The sequence below is a fragment of the Amyelois transitella genome, chromosome 22 (genome assembly GCF_032362555.1).
Source record: "Amyelois transitella isolate CPQ chromosome 22, ilAmyTran1.1, whole genome shotgun sequence".
In the NCBI taxonomy this organism is placed as follows: domain Eukaryota; kingdom Metazoa; phylum Arthropoda; class Insecta; order Lepidoptera; family Pyralidae; genus Amyelois; species Amyelois transitella.
The window spans coordinates 8,371,523-8,387,697 of NC_083525.1; the positions used below are offsets into that span (position 1 = coordinate 8,371,523).

General features: G+C 36.5%; 2 protein-coding genes across 2 annotated transcripts in view; both read right to left on the reverse strand.

The window, feature by feature from the left end:
• Positions 1-4: 4 nt before the first annotated feature.
• Positions 5-4,491, reverse strand: LOC106138544 (collagenase). The gene is made up of 8 exons (XM_013339720.2): positions 4,339-4,491; positions 3,951-4,002; positions 3,001-3,157; positions 2,329-2,498; positions 1,977-2,078; positions 1,480-1,622; positions 807-921; positions 5-532 (listed from the first exon to the last, which is right to left on the reverse strand). Exons 1-8 carry the CDS (start codon positions 4,384-4,386, stop codon positions 132-134), a joined length of 1,188 nt encoding a protein of 395 aa, XP_013195174.2. The 5' UTR covers positions 4,387-4,491; the 3' UTR covers positions 5-131.
• Positions 4,492-5,756: 1,265 nt separating this feature from the next.
• The window catches only part of LOC106138543 (coronin-6), a 37,157-nt gene continuing 26,738 nt past the window's right edge, over positions 5,757-16,175 (reverse strand). Inside the window, exons 8-12 of the mRNA XM_060950678.1 lie at positions 15,105-15,168; positions 14,640-14,728; positions 13,985-14,365; positions 11,050-11,229; positions 5,757-10,586 (exon numbers count right to left, since the gene is read on the reverse strand). Of these exons, the coding sequence (XP_060806661.1) occupies positions 10,371-10,586; positions 11,050-11,229; positions 13,985-14,365; positions 14,640-14,728; positions 15,105-15,168 (930 nt within the window). The 3' untranslated portion in view covers positions 5,757-10,370. The remainder of the gene's footprint in view (positions 10,587-11,049; positions 11,230-13,984; positions 14,366-14,639; positions 14,729-15,104; positions 15,169-16,175) is intronic.

The window sequence follows — 16,175 nt, forward strand, 5'->3', positions numbered from 1 at the left end:
TGAATAAACTTTCAATGAAAAAATTAATATTTATTCGTACAAATTATTACATAGTTAGGTAGGTAGGTTTAACGTAAACATACAATCACGTGTAAATTGTAAAGAATTTTACTATTGGGTAACAAAATTAATTATAAAGTCACTTTGTGCTTATGTTTATGTTCCTTCTTTTTTCCATACTTGTTTAAGCGGACCCTAACTTTGACTTTGACTTCGAGTTTCTTCATCAGCTCTGAGAGTTCCTCATCGGAATCTTCCTCGCTTGAGTCCTCCGGCTCAGGGGCTTCAGTTTCTTCTTCAGGTTCCGTGGTAGTTGGTTCAGTTACTGGAGGCGTTGTAGTAACTTCGGTTACAGCCTCTGTAGTTGTTGTGGTAGGTGCGGCCGTAATTGTTGTGGGCTCAACTGTGGTAGGTTCAGTAGTAGTGGTGGTAGGAGGAGCTAATGTCGTCTCATCTTCTTCCTCTAGGTTTTCGAAGTTGATGCCGGAAACTTGCTCTAACCAGCTTTGGAAGGGACCGGTTCTGATAAAACCTGTAGAATGAAATAATTGATTAAATTTATGTTAACGCGATAACTGTAGTCCTAACTGCGTGACTCTGTACATAAAGAAATCTAACCCTATTTAGATCAATTTCCCTTAGCTACGTTTGTACCTACGAACTGCGTAAAAGAGTAATGAAGTCTTATTTTTAAGAGCAGTAAACCTTAAGTCATTTCCTAATTTGTTATAGTATGTATTGATGAAGCTTCTTCTTTTTTTAACCATTGATGTTCAAAATTAGAGTTAGAATATCCAATGCCTTACCAGCTGGTAATCCTGAGTGGCAGCCCCACTCGCCTCCCGCTACGAACGAAGCCACTCCAATCAGAACTGGCCGCCCTTCACTGTCTAGATGTGTCAAAGGTCCACCGCTGTCACCCTGAAAGAGATAATAAATTAAAAAAAAATTGGAAATTGGTAGATGAAAGTTATTTATTTTTAACATAAATCGACACGTCGTGAACAAAGATTTTATCACCCATCGTGATTGTTACTGTGAACGTCATAATAACAATCACCAATATATTTACACAAAGTGACTCCTCTGACTTTACTCATTATCTTGGTGAGTCTGCAAAGAGGGACCAACCAAGATTGGGTTGTGCTTTACCAAATCCACGAGAATAGGGCTGGAGTAGTTCACTATTTGAAAGTACCTTACACCAAGCGACACATCAATGGACACCCATATCCAATTTCTCTTCCTCCCTAAGGTAAATGTGGTAAAGCTCCCGAAAGACCGACTTTTTAAAAATAAAATTCACATTTGAAAAGCTTGAAAGTCGGGCAGCAAGTCCTTTGATTATTTAGTTATTAATCCATCTTAGGTAAAACGCGGAAAAAAAACTTCGTTCTTTCACCGTGGGCCTTATTTTCCTGTTCGCCGATTAAATAAAAGACCGCCCTGATTTTAATTTCGATTTCATTCATTTCATACCTGACAGACGGACTGCGAGGTGACGTTGAAGGCCTGGGTGCAGATCGTGTTGCTGGTAATCAGGTTGGCGCCATACGTCATCTGGCACACGGAGTTGCTGATCGCGCGTAGGTACACCCAGTTGAGTATGTCGGGAGAGGCGCCTGGTAAAAATAATGAAAGAGGGAAATGGACAATTAGGTATTTTATATTTATCACATTCAATAAAGTTACTAAAACTCTTATTATTTAAACCAAGAATCCCATTCCGACTATCGTAACAAAGGTCTCCACCCAGTTACTGCAGTCAAATCAATCAACTAGATCTGGAACTTAGCTTTTCGAAAGCAAATTTCCAAGTCATTAAACAGCCCTGAGAGAAGACCGATTTGCGATAAATATGTAATAGATGAGAGCTAAACCATTAGGAAAAATTCCAAAGAAAACCTATGGCATGGCAATAGACATTTGTCAAAGTATGGAGTAGAGTTTAGGTTCACATCTTTTACAAAACTTACCGTTGGTCCAAAGCCTTCCATGTCCACTAGCTTGCACAATTTCACTGTTGTAGTCGCGGAAGGCGTCAGCGGAGCTCTGGACCCTGATTGGCTTGAGCAAGTCTGTTGAAAAAACAAACAAAAAAATACTTTAATTAATCCGACCTAGCTTTGCAGTATAGGCAAATGATTATCAAATAACGCATAATAAAATCAGTCACTGGTAAATCGAAATCATCAGTTCCTTTAAGTAATCTTACCCCTTATCCTGATATTATACTGCCTGCATTGTACCACCATTAAAGAAGTAATAATCAGTGATGGTAGAAAGTAGAATGATGCAGTCTTTACCTACCCTGCTAATAGTACTGACCGGTATAGACGACGGGCCTGACCAGCTTGATGATCGCGATGTCATTAGGCTGCACGACTTGCGGAGTGTTGTCGTTGAAGCTCGGGTAGTTGTACCACTCGCGCGTCTCGCCTATGTACTGTGGGGTAGTCAGTGACACCACGCCGGCGCGGACTACGATTGTCACCTGCCTGGGGATAAATAGTAAGTTAAAAGATGACTGGATTGAAAAATCTTGTCAGCTGGCAACACCGGAAGTTAGCCACTGCTGGACTGGACCTGTCTGTCTGGACCACTATACTACACTCATATTTTGTAGGATCTTGGATATCAATCAAACTAAAGCACGCGAATGCGTTTTATTATATTGTGCTAACTGTAAGTCATAATAAAATATCAGCTAGGTACCTACCTAACGTTTATTCATTCCAAAAAACTAAGAAAACTCTTCAACAAATATATTATTTGCAGCACTTTTCCTTTTCTGATAAAAGAAGTCTATTTTTCTATATTTTTACCATTTCCGGGAAAATAATTTGGTAAAAACTGGTAACCCAGAAATAAACTAAGGAAGATTTCCACATGGTTCCCAGCCCAGCACCTTATAATCAGGAAAGAACCACGGAACCACACAATCTCTTTAAGGGAATAATGAGAACTACACTGTCCGAGAATGGTTTAAGAATAACTCACATGGCTGTACAGTGAGCCGCGGAGATGACCCAAGTGCGGTGGACCACGGAGCCGCCACATCCGCTGACTCCGCCGGCGGAGTTCACCATGCGGAGGGCGGCGTGGTGGGGAAACTGGCCAGGATGCGCCTCCCACCCAGACACGATTCGGGATGACCCTAATAAAAATGTAATTTAATCAACTTTCCTCGTAATTCAAATACATATACCTACATATAATCACGTCTATATTCCTAGCGTAGACAGCCATCAGTCTTGAAAAGACTAAGCCACGATCAGCTTTATGGCTTAGTGATGGAGTTTACATTCAAATAATGACAGGTGACGATGAGGAACGTTAACTATCAGAATCTCAATTCATCATTTAACTGTACCTACAGCTGAATCAGCGATCGAGTCTGTTGGCTCTATCTATACCGTAATGGATAAACTTATTATAGGTATTGTGTAAAATAAAACATATTAGGCGTTGTAAATCTATTTTATATAGTTTCTATATCCCTTGCAAGGTAGACAGAGCCATCAGTCTTGAAAAGACTGAAAGCTACGTTCTGCTGGCTTTATAATGGAATGAGATTGTAATAGTGGCAGGTTGCTCGCCTACAAGAATAATCCTAAGTTTTTTCGCTTATTAAGTAAGTCCCTTATTCGCCTTTAAATACATGGGAAAGATATGGAGTGGTCCTATTCTTTTACCTTTGCATTTATTTTGGTCCGTCTTTTAATGAAGGTCTTTTGGACCTAAATTAAAAGGTATTCTTAATTTACCACCGTATAAGGTCCAAATTATTAAATTTAATTCAATGCTCAATCAGTCAATTCAAACGTCAATTATCAGTCAAGCCATACTGCCATCAACCATACATAGCTGAAAAGACTGTTGGCTCTGTCTAAATTGCAAGCGATATAGACGTAGGTAGATATGTAGGTATCAATTCAATTTATAGGTACCTCTTTCAAGCACATTTTCGACGTAGTCGGCGGGAACAATATCAGCTTGAACCTGAAGAAAGATATATAATAATTCGTTTTTAATCTTTTTTGTTAAGTTAGGTACTTAACAAAAAAGATAAAAATATCTTAGAATAAACCCTAGGTAGTCATTTATCTATACTAATATTATACCTAAAGTTGAAGAGTTTGTTTGTTTGAACGCGCTTATCTCAAGAACTACTGGTTCTATGGTATAAAATGAACACATCTTCTTTTTAAAAGCATACCGTCCAAATTAAAACTTAAAGTTGATCCAAAATCGGTACCAAGATTGCATTTAGTAGTAGATTAGTTAGTAATGCTTTACCTAGACATAGTCATACTACTAGACTAGTGATATATTTACCTGACTATACGCCACTGCCAACAAAAAACAAATTCTCCAGAACGCCATGGTGCCGACTGTGTTTTGGGCACTGAGCCCTTTCTTCGACAATCGTAGCTTTGATTCCTTCTAATCACGATTAAAATTATTATTTTTACGATAATTGGTATCGATGATCTGATAAGGATTAAAGTGTAGGTAATCATTATTATTGAGTGATGGTGACGTAGGTACAGTCCACTGCAAAAAAAATTGTCTATATAAGGGCTTGTGTTCACGTATACGGTTTGTTCCCGGACCGTTCCCGGTCGCATTGTCAACGCATTATACGTACTGCAGTTTGAAAGCGTACCCGTAACAAGTTGTAATACAAGAAGAAGATGAAGTTATTGTATAAACACGTCTATATCCCTTGCGGGATAGATAGAGCCAACAGCCTATTAGTCTTTTTAAAAGACTAATAGGCCACTTTCAGCTATTTGCTTTAAGATAGAATTGAGATTCAAATAGTGACAGGTTGCTAGCCAATCGCCTAAAAGAAGAATCCCAAGTTTATAAGCCTATCCCTAAATCGCCTTTTACGACATCCGTGGGAAAGAGATGGAGTGGTCCTATTATTTTTTCTATTGGTGCCGGGAACCACACGGCACACGTTATTATACAGATAGTTATTCACACGGACTGCTTTTAGTGTGCTCGCGCCTTTCGTAAACGATATAACATATTGTCGTCATTCATTAATACATTAATATATAATTAGTATCAGTAATCAATTCGCAATCACTGATCCGTTATCAACTTCAATAGATTGCCGCGACGATTCGAGTTTCCTTTATTTGTTTACTCGATATTGGCCGTGATTTTCAGTATAATTAGATAAGATAATCGGGTGGAATATTGCACGAAATTATCGTTGGAGACCCGATAAAAAAACCCTTTATGGTCGTGGCTCAAATAAATTATAAAAAAAAATTGTGAAAATATTAAGAAAGACTTTTGAATCGAAGAATTTGATAAATACTAATTCCAATCGTATATGAATAGCAAAAAAACGGGATACAATTTATATATTATCTCTATATTATGCCATTCTCAAAGGCTTAGTTAACGTGATTTAGGTAAGTAGGTATTTTATTAAAATTACCTAAACACTTAATCTACTAAGGTTTTTCTTATTATAATATTTATATATTTGGGTTTTAAGCACAATTTAAACAGAAGTGGTCAATGCTGTCTTCCATATCATACTTTCATAGTTACGTAAAAATAGTGTAACGCTTTATCTTCTTGACCAATATTATTAAAATTTCATACAAGATGAAGTAAAAATTCTTAGCGAAAGACATAATATCTATAAAATCCATTATGAAAAATCTACTAAAAAAAAATATACGCGTACAATTCCGCGGCAAAAGGGTGCAATAAAATAAAACCAGCAATGAAAATAGTAAAATAGACATATATTTCTGCTCAACAGGCGTCGTGTGAGTATTAACAAGGCACTGTCAGGTTTGGCACACGTCTAGCACCAACGACCCTTGGGGCCCACAACATTGTGCGTTCCGTTAAGAGCAGACCTCGAGACAGAGAGAGGAAGTGTGGCCTTCAAAGCACACTTTTTTAACATCTTGAACAAAAATGCTATTATTACAAACTTCAGGACTCAGTAGATGATAAATTGTGAACTTAATTATAGGACCTTAGGATCCGTCATATTTGTACGTATCCTGTATTCAGCAGAGCAGCTGAATATAATCATAATAACCTGTTTTACTAATAAAAATATATATTGTATGATTGATTAAAATGGTAACGAACAAGCATTCCAAGAACAAAATGTTTGAACATGATTCTTAATTTATTTTCAAATACCTACACAATATGCTGTACTTTGCACAAATCTTTATGAAATTTCATGCATATTTATAGGAAATATTAATGGAAAAACTTATCAATTCATCATTTACGGAATAATTGTTCCTTACACAACAACGTGCATATCTCATTTCAATTATAATCCCAAAAAGTATTGTAAAACTACGTCCATAAAAGAAATTCAGAACATTTTTGAACAAACTGGTATCGTAGGCCACACTAGCCAACTCCCGGTGAGCCGTCACAAGCTACAAGAAAAGCGTTTCAAGCGGTCAATAACACCATTACAAATATTCAACGTCAATAATAACATCTCGTATATACTTTACATTATTGTCATGTCATAAGTACATTTGTGGTCCGTTCACTCACACCAACGCAATTCTATGTCGTGTTATTCATATTTTTTTATATCAATTTCATTATCTAAATGTGCATTTTATTGTACATCACTTATATACGGAAGTGCTTAAATTTTTGCATTCAAATTTTAACAGTTCTCATATTCCATTAAAAATCTGAGTCCAAATCGGTTGATGTGACATTATAAGACCTTTTTACATGTTTTACTATCATACATACATATATTTGCATCTGAATAATGGTTAAAAGCCTTACAAAAAAAATCAAAACGTAAGCTTCACATACAAAGGAGAAATAATTTACACAAAATCTTAAAAACAAGCGTTTTCATACACAATTAAAAAATACCATTCATTGCTTTGTCATGATTCTAAAATAGAACATCTATATTACTCCATCTTACACAATTATACATATAATTAAAAAAAAAGAAAATCATGTGTCACAATAATACTATATTTAATATTGTTTTAATACTCACTGTCAAATGACAGTTATCAACTGCGACAATACGTAAATGACATGACTAGTCGTCGAGAACTTAGGAATTTCATTAAACTCTATTATATATTTCAAATGGCGGCTTATTAAAAAAAAATTAACATGATATTCTGGAGTTATAACATCGGTAATAAATACATTATTTTTAATTTTTCATAGACATTTAGATGTACATACACACTTTGACAAACGATTGTATTATAAAAAGGTACAATTACTCTTGTTCCATTAATAAAACCGCCATTTGAATATGATTATATGATTAATTTTATACTTGGTGAATGGTGAATGTTTACAATCGAATAATGAAAATGATTAGTATCACAAAACATGACTAAAGTTATTACAAAATGAAAAAAAAAAAAGTGAAATGATCGTTCGTATAATAATCTAAAAAAAAAACTGATCTTATAGAAAAAGACAGATTTAAATATTGCACAAACTGACAGAACATAAATTTATATCATTCGATGTAACTCTGATACGTCCAGTAAGTATGTCGACTTTCAGCTGTCGTTCAAATTATAAGTGACAACTCTGATTATAATAATAATATTGTCTCAAACGTGTCACAGACAGACTGCCAATAAAACATGTCGTCTATATATTGTTGTTATTTCAAATAAAAATTTTATCCAGTCTACGACGTTCTTAGGGCAATGAAATGAAGTTAGCTACAATAAAAAAGAGTTATAAAGCGCGTTGAGCACATAATTGAAGAAACTTAAGGGTACCGTCGATGGCATAAGCACCAGAATAATGAAACTTAGACCTAGCTTAACTAAATTTGTGGTACGAGCGGCGACGGCATGGACGATTTACTTTTTGGATAGACATACTCTTGATATCAATACATTTATACATATATAATCACGTTTATATTTCTCGCGAAAGAGCCAACAGTCTTGAAAGGACTGATAAGCCACGTTCAGCTGTTTGGCTTAATGATATCAATTTAATATAAAGAACGATCTATATAGTTATAGTTTAATTCTGATAGTTTGATGGTTAAGGATTTTTTTTATTACAAACCCAATCACATTCATCCTTTTTCTTAAAACGATATTGATATAACTTTGAAATGAAACTTAAATAGAGGCTTCAGCATACGGTGCCATATAAGCAGAGAACTGTCAACCAATCGCAGCGCTGCGTTCCTTGCAAATGCAACGTGATTGGTTGAATTGGCGCACATTTCTTACGCAGCCTTGATTCTAAGTTCGTCATAGTTTATTATTGTGTTTGTTTTAATTCGATGGGCATCACAATCTCAGCTTTTATTTCTTGTAATTTATATACCGTTAGATTGTTTGCATGTCTACTGTTATTTCATGTGTTACAGATCCACGCAAGCCCGCTCATACCGCTTCAAATAAATAACTAAATAAGTGACAGTAGCAGCGCGTGCGCACCTAAATGAAAGAAATCCCACGATATAAACGTCCTTGTTGTTTTAGTAATTTTGATGTAATTTCAACAAAACATGAATATAATGCTGGGAAAATTGAAAAACACACTCAATAGTGTGCACTCCCTTTTTTATATCAGAAACAACAAGCGCGCCTATAATCAAAGGACTTCGCTAACAATACACATGTTATTTTAGAATATTTTTAGTTTTAACAGAGACAGACCGAGATTTAGATATTGATAGGCACATGTCCCCAATTTTATAAAGCTTTCCTTTAGCTAGCAAAGAAATCGAAATTTTTAGTTTGTAATCATGGAGGACAGAGGTATGCAGGGGTAGAAGTCATGAAGTGATATTTTTTTTTTTCGAAAGATTTGCGTTATATTGAACGAAAGCGAGAGAACCGGATTACGAAAACTTCCCTCTCTGTCTTTCACAGCCAAAAGACACTGCCTACCCTGAAGTAAAAGCTGCAACCATTGAGATGGTGAGGACTGTGCTCGAACCAAAGTTGCATTTTATTGATAACTTTTTAGCATATTGCATTTTCTATGGAGATCTATCTCAAACATAACCGTCAATATACAAACACAAAATTTACATCACCAATCATAGTAAATATTAGTAATGTTGATACACATGAATAAATACAAAATTACAGAGCGTCTAAATGTACAAATGTGTATTCTCAAGTTTTATAATGTTTATTAAAAATGTACATCACATTTCTCAATTGTATTTACTCATGCGTCATCAGATATAACAAATTTTGTGACTGACGTCAAAAATAACATATAATATTTTGTATATAAGGCACATAACGTTATCTGCGTATCACTTTTAAAACTTACTATTTACAAAACTACAATTAAATAAATAAACATTAATTTTACGAACAACGAAACACCCAAACATTTATTTGCATTTGAACTGGCCGTGAGGTTAATAAATCATTTTGTATTCATATTTATAATTAAAATCAACAAATGTAAAGATATTTCGTTGCTCCGATTTGATATTCCTCTTCTTACGTGAGAACATGACAAAAGTTTGTGACTGTTTTTTTTTACTATTACATTATAACATGCTATCATAAAATGTATTTTACAAAAGGACCGTCCTCTTTGTGGTATATTATCTCAGTAGTAATTCAAAGAAAATGATAATACTTAACTGAAATAATTGTTTTTATAGTTTTTGCTTGTTTCAATGACTCATTACTTAATTTCAAATTATCTACGATAAATTGACTATTCGTAGGCAACTATAGATAATTTTATATTAGAAATCTCTTGTAATCTGCGTACATCGGAAATCTCATACAATTTTTCCTGGTGAACTGAAAATTTAATTGTAACATAAAGTGGTAGGTGACTGTAATGAAGTAAAAAAAAATTTTTTTTCACAATGACGATGTTTTGTTTGAGCTGTTAAGCGTTGTCACAGCAGCATATTTTTTATCTTACTCTCTATTAAAATACATTTAGCTTTAAATACATTAAGCCGAGTCCAGCTCAACGACATTTTTGACGATTTGATCATGAGTGAAGTAAGATATTGTAAATCATAAACCAAAATTGTAGCAATACAGGCTATCAAAATAATTTTTAAAATTCCAATTTTATTTACTTTGATAAAACATCCATTAAACTTGTAGATTTTTTCAAAATCTGTAATTTTTAATCGTTTTCGCAACATACCTTTTTTTTAAATTAGTTATAACTACGATTTTAAAATGCAAGCAAGGAAATCAATTTTATACATCCTCACGATTTTAAAGTGTTCCAAAAAAAAATATTACAGAAAAATTTACCATAGATTACTTACTTTTATCAACAACTAAATCGACGTTCGACAAAAATAAAGAAAAAAAAAACAGATTCGAAATTCAAACCGCTTGAGCTCAAACTTCATCGGGCGCCATTCCTTCTTCTTCGTGGTTCGCATTCGTGGTGGTCTCTGGCACAGCGACGGGCGTGGGGGCTTTGACCTCGGGCTGCGGCGACGGCGCTAGGGCTCCCTTGACGGCCGCCTCTAGAGCGCGGATTCGATTCTCTTGCTTCACGATAACCGACTTCAATTTGCGGATCTCGTCAACAAGGTCCGATAGTTGTTTTTCCTGGAGAGATTTTTAGAATCAGTCATTGGTACAAACTTAAAAGAATGTATGTAAAATCCTGTCAGATAGAAAAGTTTGAAAACAATTGTAATGTTAAGATATTTATTTCACTGTAATAAAAAAAAACTACCATTAAAATATTATTTATTTCAAAATTTAAGATAACAGAAAAAGACAAAAAACACAATAATAGGCCACAAAAGAAAAAGACACAAATTTCCTCTCAGTGTCAAAAATGCAAACATTGATTATTGTAACGCATCCACAATGCTTTTTGTGTGCGTTGCCTTTTTCGATTATAGATTTTCCTTTATATTTTATTTGCCTGGAAGAAATCCGTCAATCAATTGGTATAAGACATCATTCTTCTAAATCCAATAACTGTTTTGTAATTCGTTATATTTATTTTCATGTGCAATAAAGAGTTTACTAGCCAACAATAAAAACTAAACCTCAAACTCACCACAGCAGCATTGATGGGAGGGGGCGTGGCTGAAGCCGGCGTGCCACTGTGGTCATCCCTCCTCGCGGCCGGAGTGGGGGACCTGTCTTTGTCCTTCTCCCTCTCCTTTGCCCCGGCCAAGGCGTTGGTCTTCTTGGTGACGTGGAGCTGCTGGGCCGCCCGGCCGGACACGTACCCGCCCTGGACAACAAGAGCGCGCTCCTGGAGTTTGGTTAGGGGGATCCCTAGCCTTTAGCATCTGTCTTTGATTGTTCTGTTGGCGGTATGGGCCCGATCCGGCCGGAGTTTTGTGGAGGAATGTTGATATTTAAATTTGGAATAAGTTTTAATTTTTTTTTTTTTAAATAAAAAGTGACACCTTTAGTCTTGGAATGAGCTAAAATTTATATTTAATTTATGGATATGTACGACATTTAAAAAATAAATATAACGCGCAGATAGGGTTCCATTATGGAATTTGAATTTGTGCATTATTGTAAGCTATTTTATATTCATACGCATTCTTTTTTCGCTCATAAAACATTGTTTAAATTTAAAAACATATGGATAATTTTGTTTGTCATGATATGACTCGATCAACCAGTTTGCGAACCAAATAAAAAAAAATTGCCAAAAAAGGTTTATAGCAAGTATTCAATATATTTTTAAATTATGCAATTTATGGAGCATCCCAAGTTTTATACCTACCGTCAAATGTTACAAAATATAATGATATCGTTAGTAAGTATATTCACAACACAATTTTTTAACTTACTTCGTGGTAATGAATCCTTGAGATTGGTACTTAAAATTAATTTATTTGATATGTTAAAGTTAGTATCACTCCACGGAAACTCCGAAATCATACGGTTAACACAACACACAATTTCAAGTTAGATAGAAGCCAACAGAATTATCAAAGGCAGAGCTGGAACACATGAAAAACAGCGGGGTGCTATATAGAAATTAATTGCATATACATACATATGTAGGTCCTATTTTAATCTGCCGGGAACCACACGGCACATAGTAATATAAGTGGCTGTTTTTAACAATAGCCGTGTGGTTCCCGGCACCAATACAAAAAAGAATAGGACCACTCCATCTCTTTCCCATAGATGTCGCAAAAGGCGACTAAGGGATAGGCTTGCAAACTTGGGGTTCTTTTTAGGCGATGGGCTAGCAACCTGTCACTATTTGAATCTCAATTCTATCATTAAGCCAAATAGCTGAACGTGGCCATTCAGTCTTTTCAAGACTGTTGGCTCTGTCTACCCCGCAAGGGATATAGACGTGACCATATGTACGTATGTAAACCACATGTGATCTAACCGCGCAAGGTAAAAGTCCCTCAGTTGTAATTTGAAGGGATCAAATGTTAATTGTCACAATTGTATTCAAAGCTTTACAGAACTTACCTTTTAGTATCTATAAACAAAATGGCGTCTCACAAAAAATCATGCACAGATAATGTATTTACAATAAATTAATACAAGAGTGCACTGTGAGTGTGACTGAAGAGAGAATTGTGTGTGTTATCAACCAATCAGGCGCTTCATTCATTACAGGTGCAACCTGATTGGTCGATTCACCCTCCACGTTGTAGCTATAATACCATATTGAATTAATCACTTCATCTCTATAAAGTTGTATGGATGGAACGTAAAACAAACTTTATACTAGTTGTTCGTCGGGAACTTGAGATCTCGTGAACACTTTCAATTTTTACAAAATTGTGTATATCTCAAAAGATACTTAGCCGATGTTGATACGATACTACAAATTTTATATAAATTCTATTTGTAGATTATATAAGCATTTAAAAAATTTCATCAAAATCATATCAAAGGTTCGAAAAACGTATATACAAAAAAAAAAAATTTCGCCTCGAAGATCGGTAGCCCTTATTAGCTTCACTCTCTCGGTCAATAAATGCGATGGCGTTTTAAAAAAAAATATAGAATAAAGACAATCTTTAACAAGTTCTAGTTTTACAAGTTGTCTTAATTCTATCAATTTTTAAAATCATCTCACATTTCTTTTATCTGCGACGTTATACTAAAACGACACAGTGGCGCCCAACGTGGGGCACCGGGAAGCCCAATACGGCGTGACGTCACACCCACCCACATGTAATAATTACTAATAGGAATTATTTTCGTAAGGCCAAGTATCAAATCATCATAGACCATAAAATGGACCTTCCCAGACCTATTGGAACTTCCAAGTGTTTGTGAAGGGCACTCCATCGACCACTACTGCCTGCAGCAGTAAGCAGCGTAGATTATCTATTGAAGAAGGCCTAAAGCACTGACCAATAGACTCTCCCACGCCCTTAGACGGGAAGACCCGACGTCGACCCAGTCACGACATCATCTCTTACTCCTTTAGAAATATCACAGTGAGGAAAGAAGTTTCCTATTGTTTGGAACGTGTCATCCAAGCCATCTCTGTCACCATGTCAATTTTTCAATTTCAAATTCTCTATTGCATATCATAAAGTACATCAGTTTAATTTCAGTTGCTTATATAAAGGCACAATATGAACCCTGTTGGGCATCGCAATTATAAAACAATATGGAACGGCGGGCAGGTTTATACAAAAGAATAGAATAGATTTATTTTCAAAATCGGATACAAGCTATCACTTATTGACGTCACATCACTTAAATCTAATAACTACTAACGCTTCCAAAGCGCACGTGTACAAGAAGCGGCGGAACAAACTACACTGCAGCATTTTCATCGTACATCAATTCACAAAAATAGATCTCTTGAATCTTAACCGTGGACGAATGCACATTGTCTATCGTGCCACGCAGGCCACTGTACCTACCTTGAGCGACATGGTGCAGGGCTCGGCGTCCTCGCCGGCCAGCCACTCGGCGGCGGTGAGGCTGGCCTCGTCGCTCAGCGTGTCCGGGTCCAGGTCCTCCTGGAACAGCTCCGACTGTACCTTGAGCGACATGGTGCAGGGCTCGGCGTCCTCGCCGGCCAGCCACTCGGCGGCGGTGAGGCTGGCCTCGTCGCTCAGCGTGTCCGGGTCCAGGTCCTCCTGGAACAGCTCCGACTGTACCTTGAGCGACATGGTGCAGGGCTCGGCGTCCTCGCCGGCCAGCCACTCGGCGGCGGTGAGGCTGGCCTCGTCGCTCAGCGTGTCCGGGTCCAGGTCCTCCTGGAACAGCTCCGACTGTACCTTGAGCGACATGGTGCAGGGCTCGGCGTCCTCGCCGGCCAGCCACTCGGCGGCGGTGAGGCTGGCCTCGTCGCTCAGCGTGTCCGGGTACAGGTCCTCCTGGAACAGCTCCGACTTGCGCGGCACCGTCATAGATACCACCTGCGGATGGAGATTGTATTACGTTGGATGGACAAATTCATAATGACCTGTTACTTAGTGACTGATGTCATTTATATATATATATATATATATACACACACATATATTCGACTTAGGGAGAGGCTTATAAACTTGAGAAGCAACCTGTCACTATTTGAATCTCAATTCTATCATTGAGCCCGTCATCAGATCGTGGCCTTCCAGTCTTTTGATGACTGTTAGCTCTGTCTATTCCGCAGGGGATGTGGACGTGATTATATGGAAAGATCTTTACCTGACACAGTCCAGAATTGTTGAGGCGGTAGAATTTGGAGATCTCACAGGTGGCCACGTCGCACCCACGCTTGGGCATCATGCCGATACCTATAAATAAAATAGACACGATTTGTTACATCAATCATATTAACATTATTTATATAGATATATATGTTTTAGGCGACGGGCAACAGCAACCTGTCACTATTTGGATCTCAATTCCATCATTAAGCCGAGCAGCTGAACGTGGCCATTCAGTCTTTTCGGGACTATTGGCTCTGTCTACCCCGTTAGGGCTATAGACGTGACTATATATATGTATGTAAATTTATTTATTTATTTAAAAATAATATATTCTATCATTAAGCCATATAGCTGAACGTGGCCATTCAGTCTTTTCAAGACTGTTGGCTCTGTCTACCCCGCAAGGGATATAGACGTGACCATTTGTATGTATGTATGTATGTAGAATATATTAATATACCTCGTTGCGGATCCGGCGTTTGGAAGGTGTTGATGTAATGCACAAACGGCGGCTCCGGTGTTACCTGCACACAAAATTAAGTAAGTAAGTAAGTAAATGAATGCTTCATTGTTCACTAAAGGAGTACATTACAAATAAAAACAGTACAGTACAGTACAAAGGCGGGCTTATCCCTAAGTGGGATCTCTTCCAGCCAACCTGACAATAAGAGGATCATAATATACAAAATTGAGGCAAGGGTGAACAAAATTAATTAAATACATTTAATTGATGAATGAATATAATATAACATGAATATTTACTGAAGGAATGTTATTATAGTGTTAAGGAGTTCCTATAGGCCAACTGTACAAAATATTATTAATTGACAATGTGTGAACTAAATCTATTAATTTATATTTGACATAATGTTATTTCCTACGCCTCAGATGGCAAAGTATGTTTGACACCATATTTTATTGACCACCTCTATGTACACATATTTTTAAGGAATAAATGAATTTTGAATTTGAATTTTGAATTTTGAATTAAATTTAATTGGTGCCGTGTGATTCCGGGCGCCAATATGAAAAAAGAAAAGGACCACTTCGTCTCGTTCCCATAGTTGTCGTAAGAGGTGACTAAGGGATATTATGCTTTTTCTTTTATGCGATGGGCTATCAACCTGTCACTATTTGAATCTCAATTCTATCATTGAGTTAAGCAGCTGGGCTAGCGAGATCGTGGCAAGTGGAAAGATGTGGTCACTCCGAGACATGATTTATGTATATATGTATGTATGTACGTATGTATGCATGCATGTATTATATGTATGTTCGTATGTATTCATGCATGCATGTATTGTATGTATGTATGTATGTACGTATGTATTCATGCATGCATGTATTGTATGTATGTATGTATTTTCGTATGTATTCATGCATGCATGTATTATATGTATGTATGTTCGTATGTATTCATGCATGTATGTATTATATGTGTGAATGTTCGTATGTATTCATGCATGCATGTTTCGTATGTATGTATGTTCGTATGTATTCATGCATGTATGTATTATATGTGTGAATGTTC

Coding starts and splice junctions, on each gene's coding strand:
- LOC106138544 (XM_013339720.2), bottom strand. CDS start 4,386: ATGGCGTTCTGGAGAATTTGTTTTTTGTTGGCAGTGGCGTATAGTCAG. Junction 3,158..3,950: donor CGAAAATGTGCTTGAAAGAG/GTACCTATAAAT, acceptor CATTTTTATTAG/GGTCATCCCGAATCGTGTCT. Junction 2,079..2,328: donor CAGGCCCGTCGTCTATACCG/GTCAGTACTATT, acceptor TTTTTTCAACAG/ACTTGCTCAAGCCAATCAGG.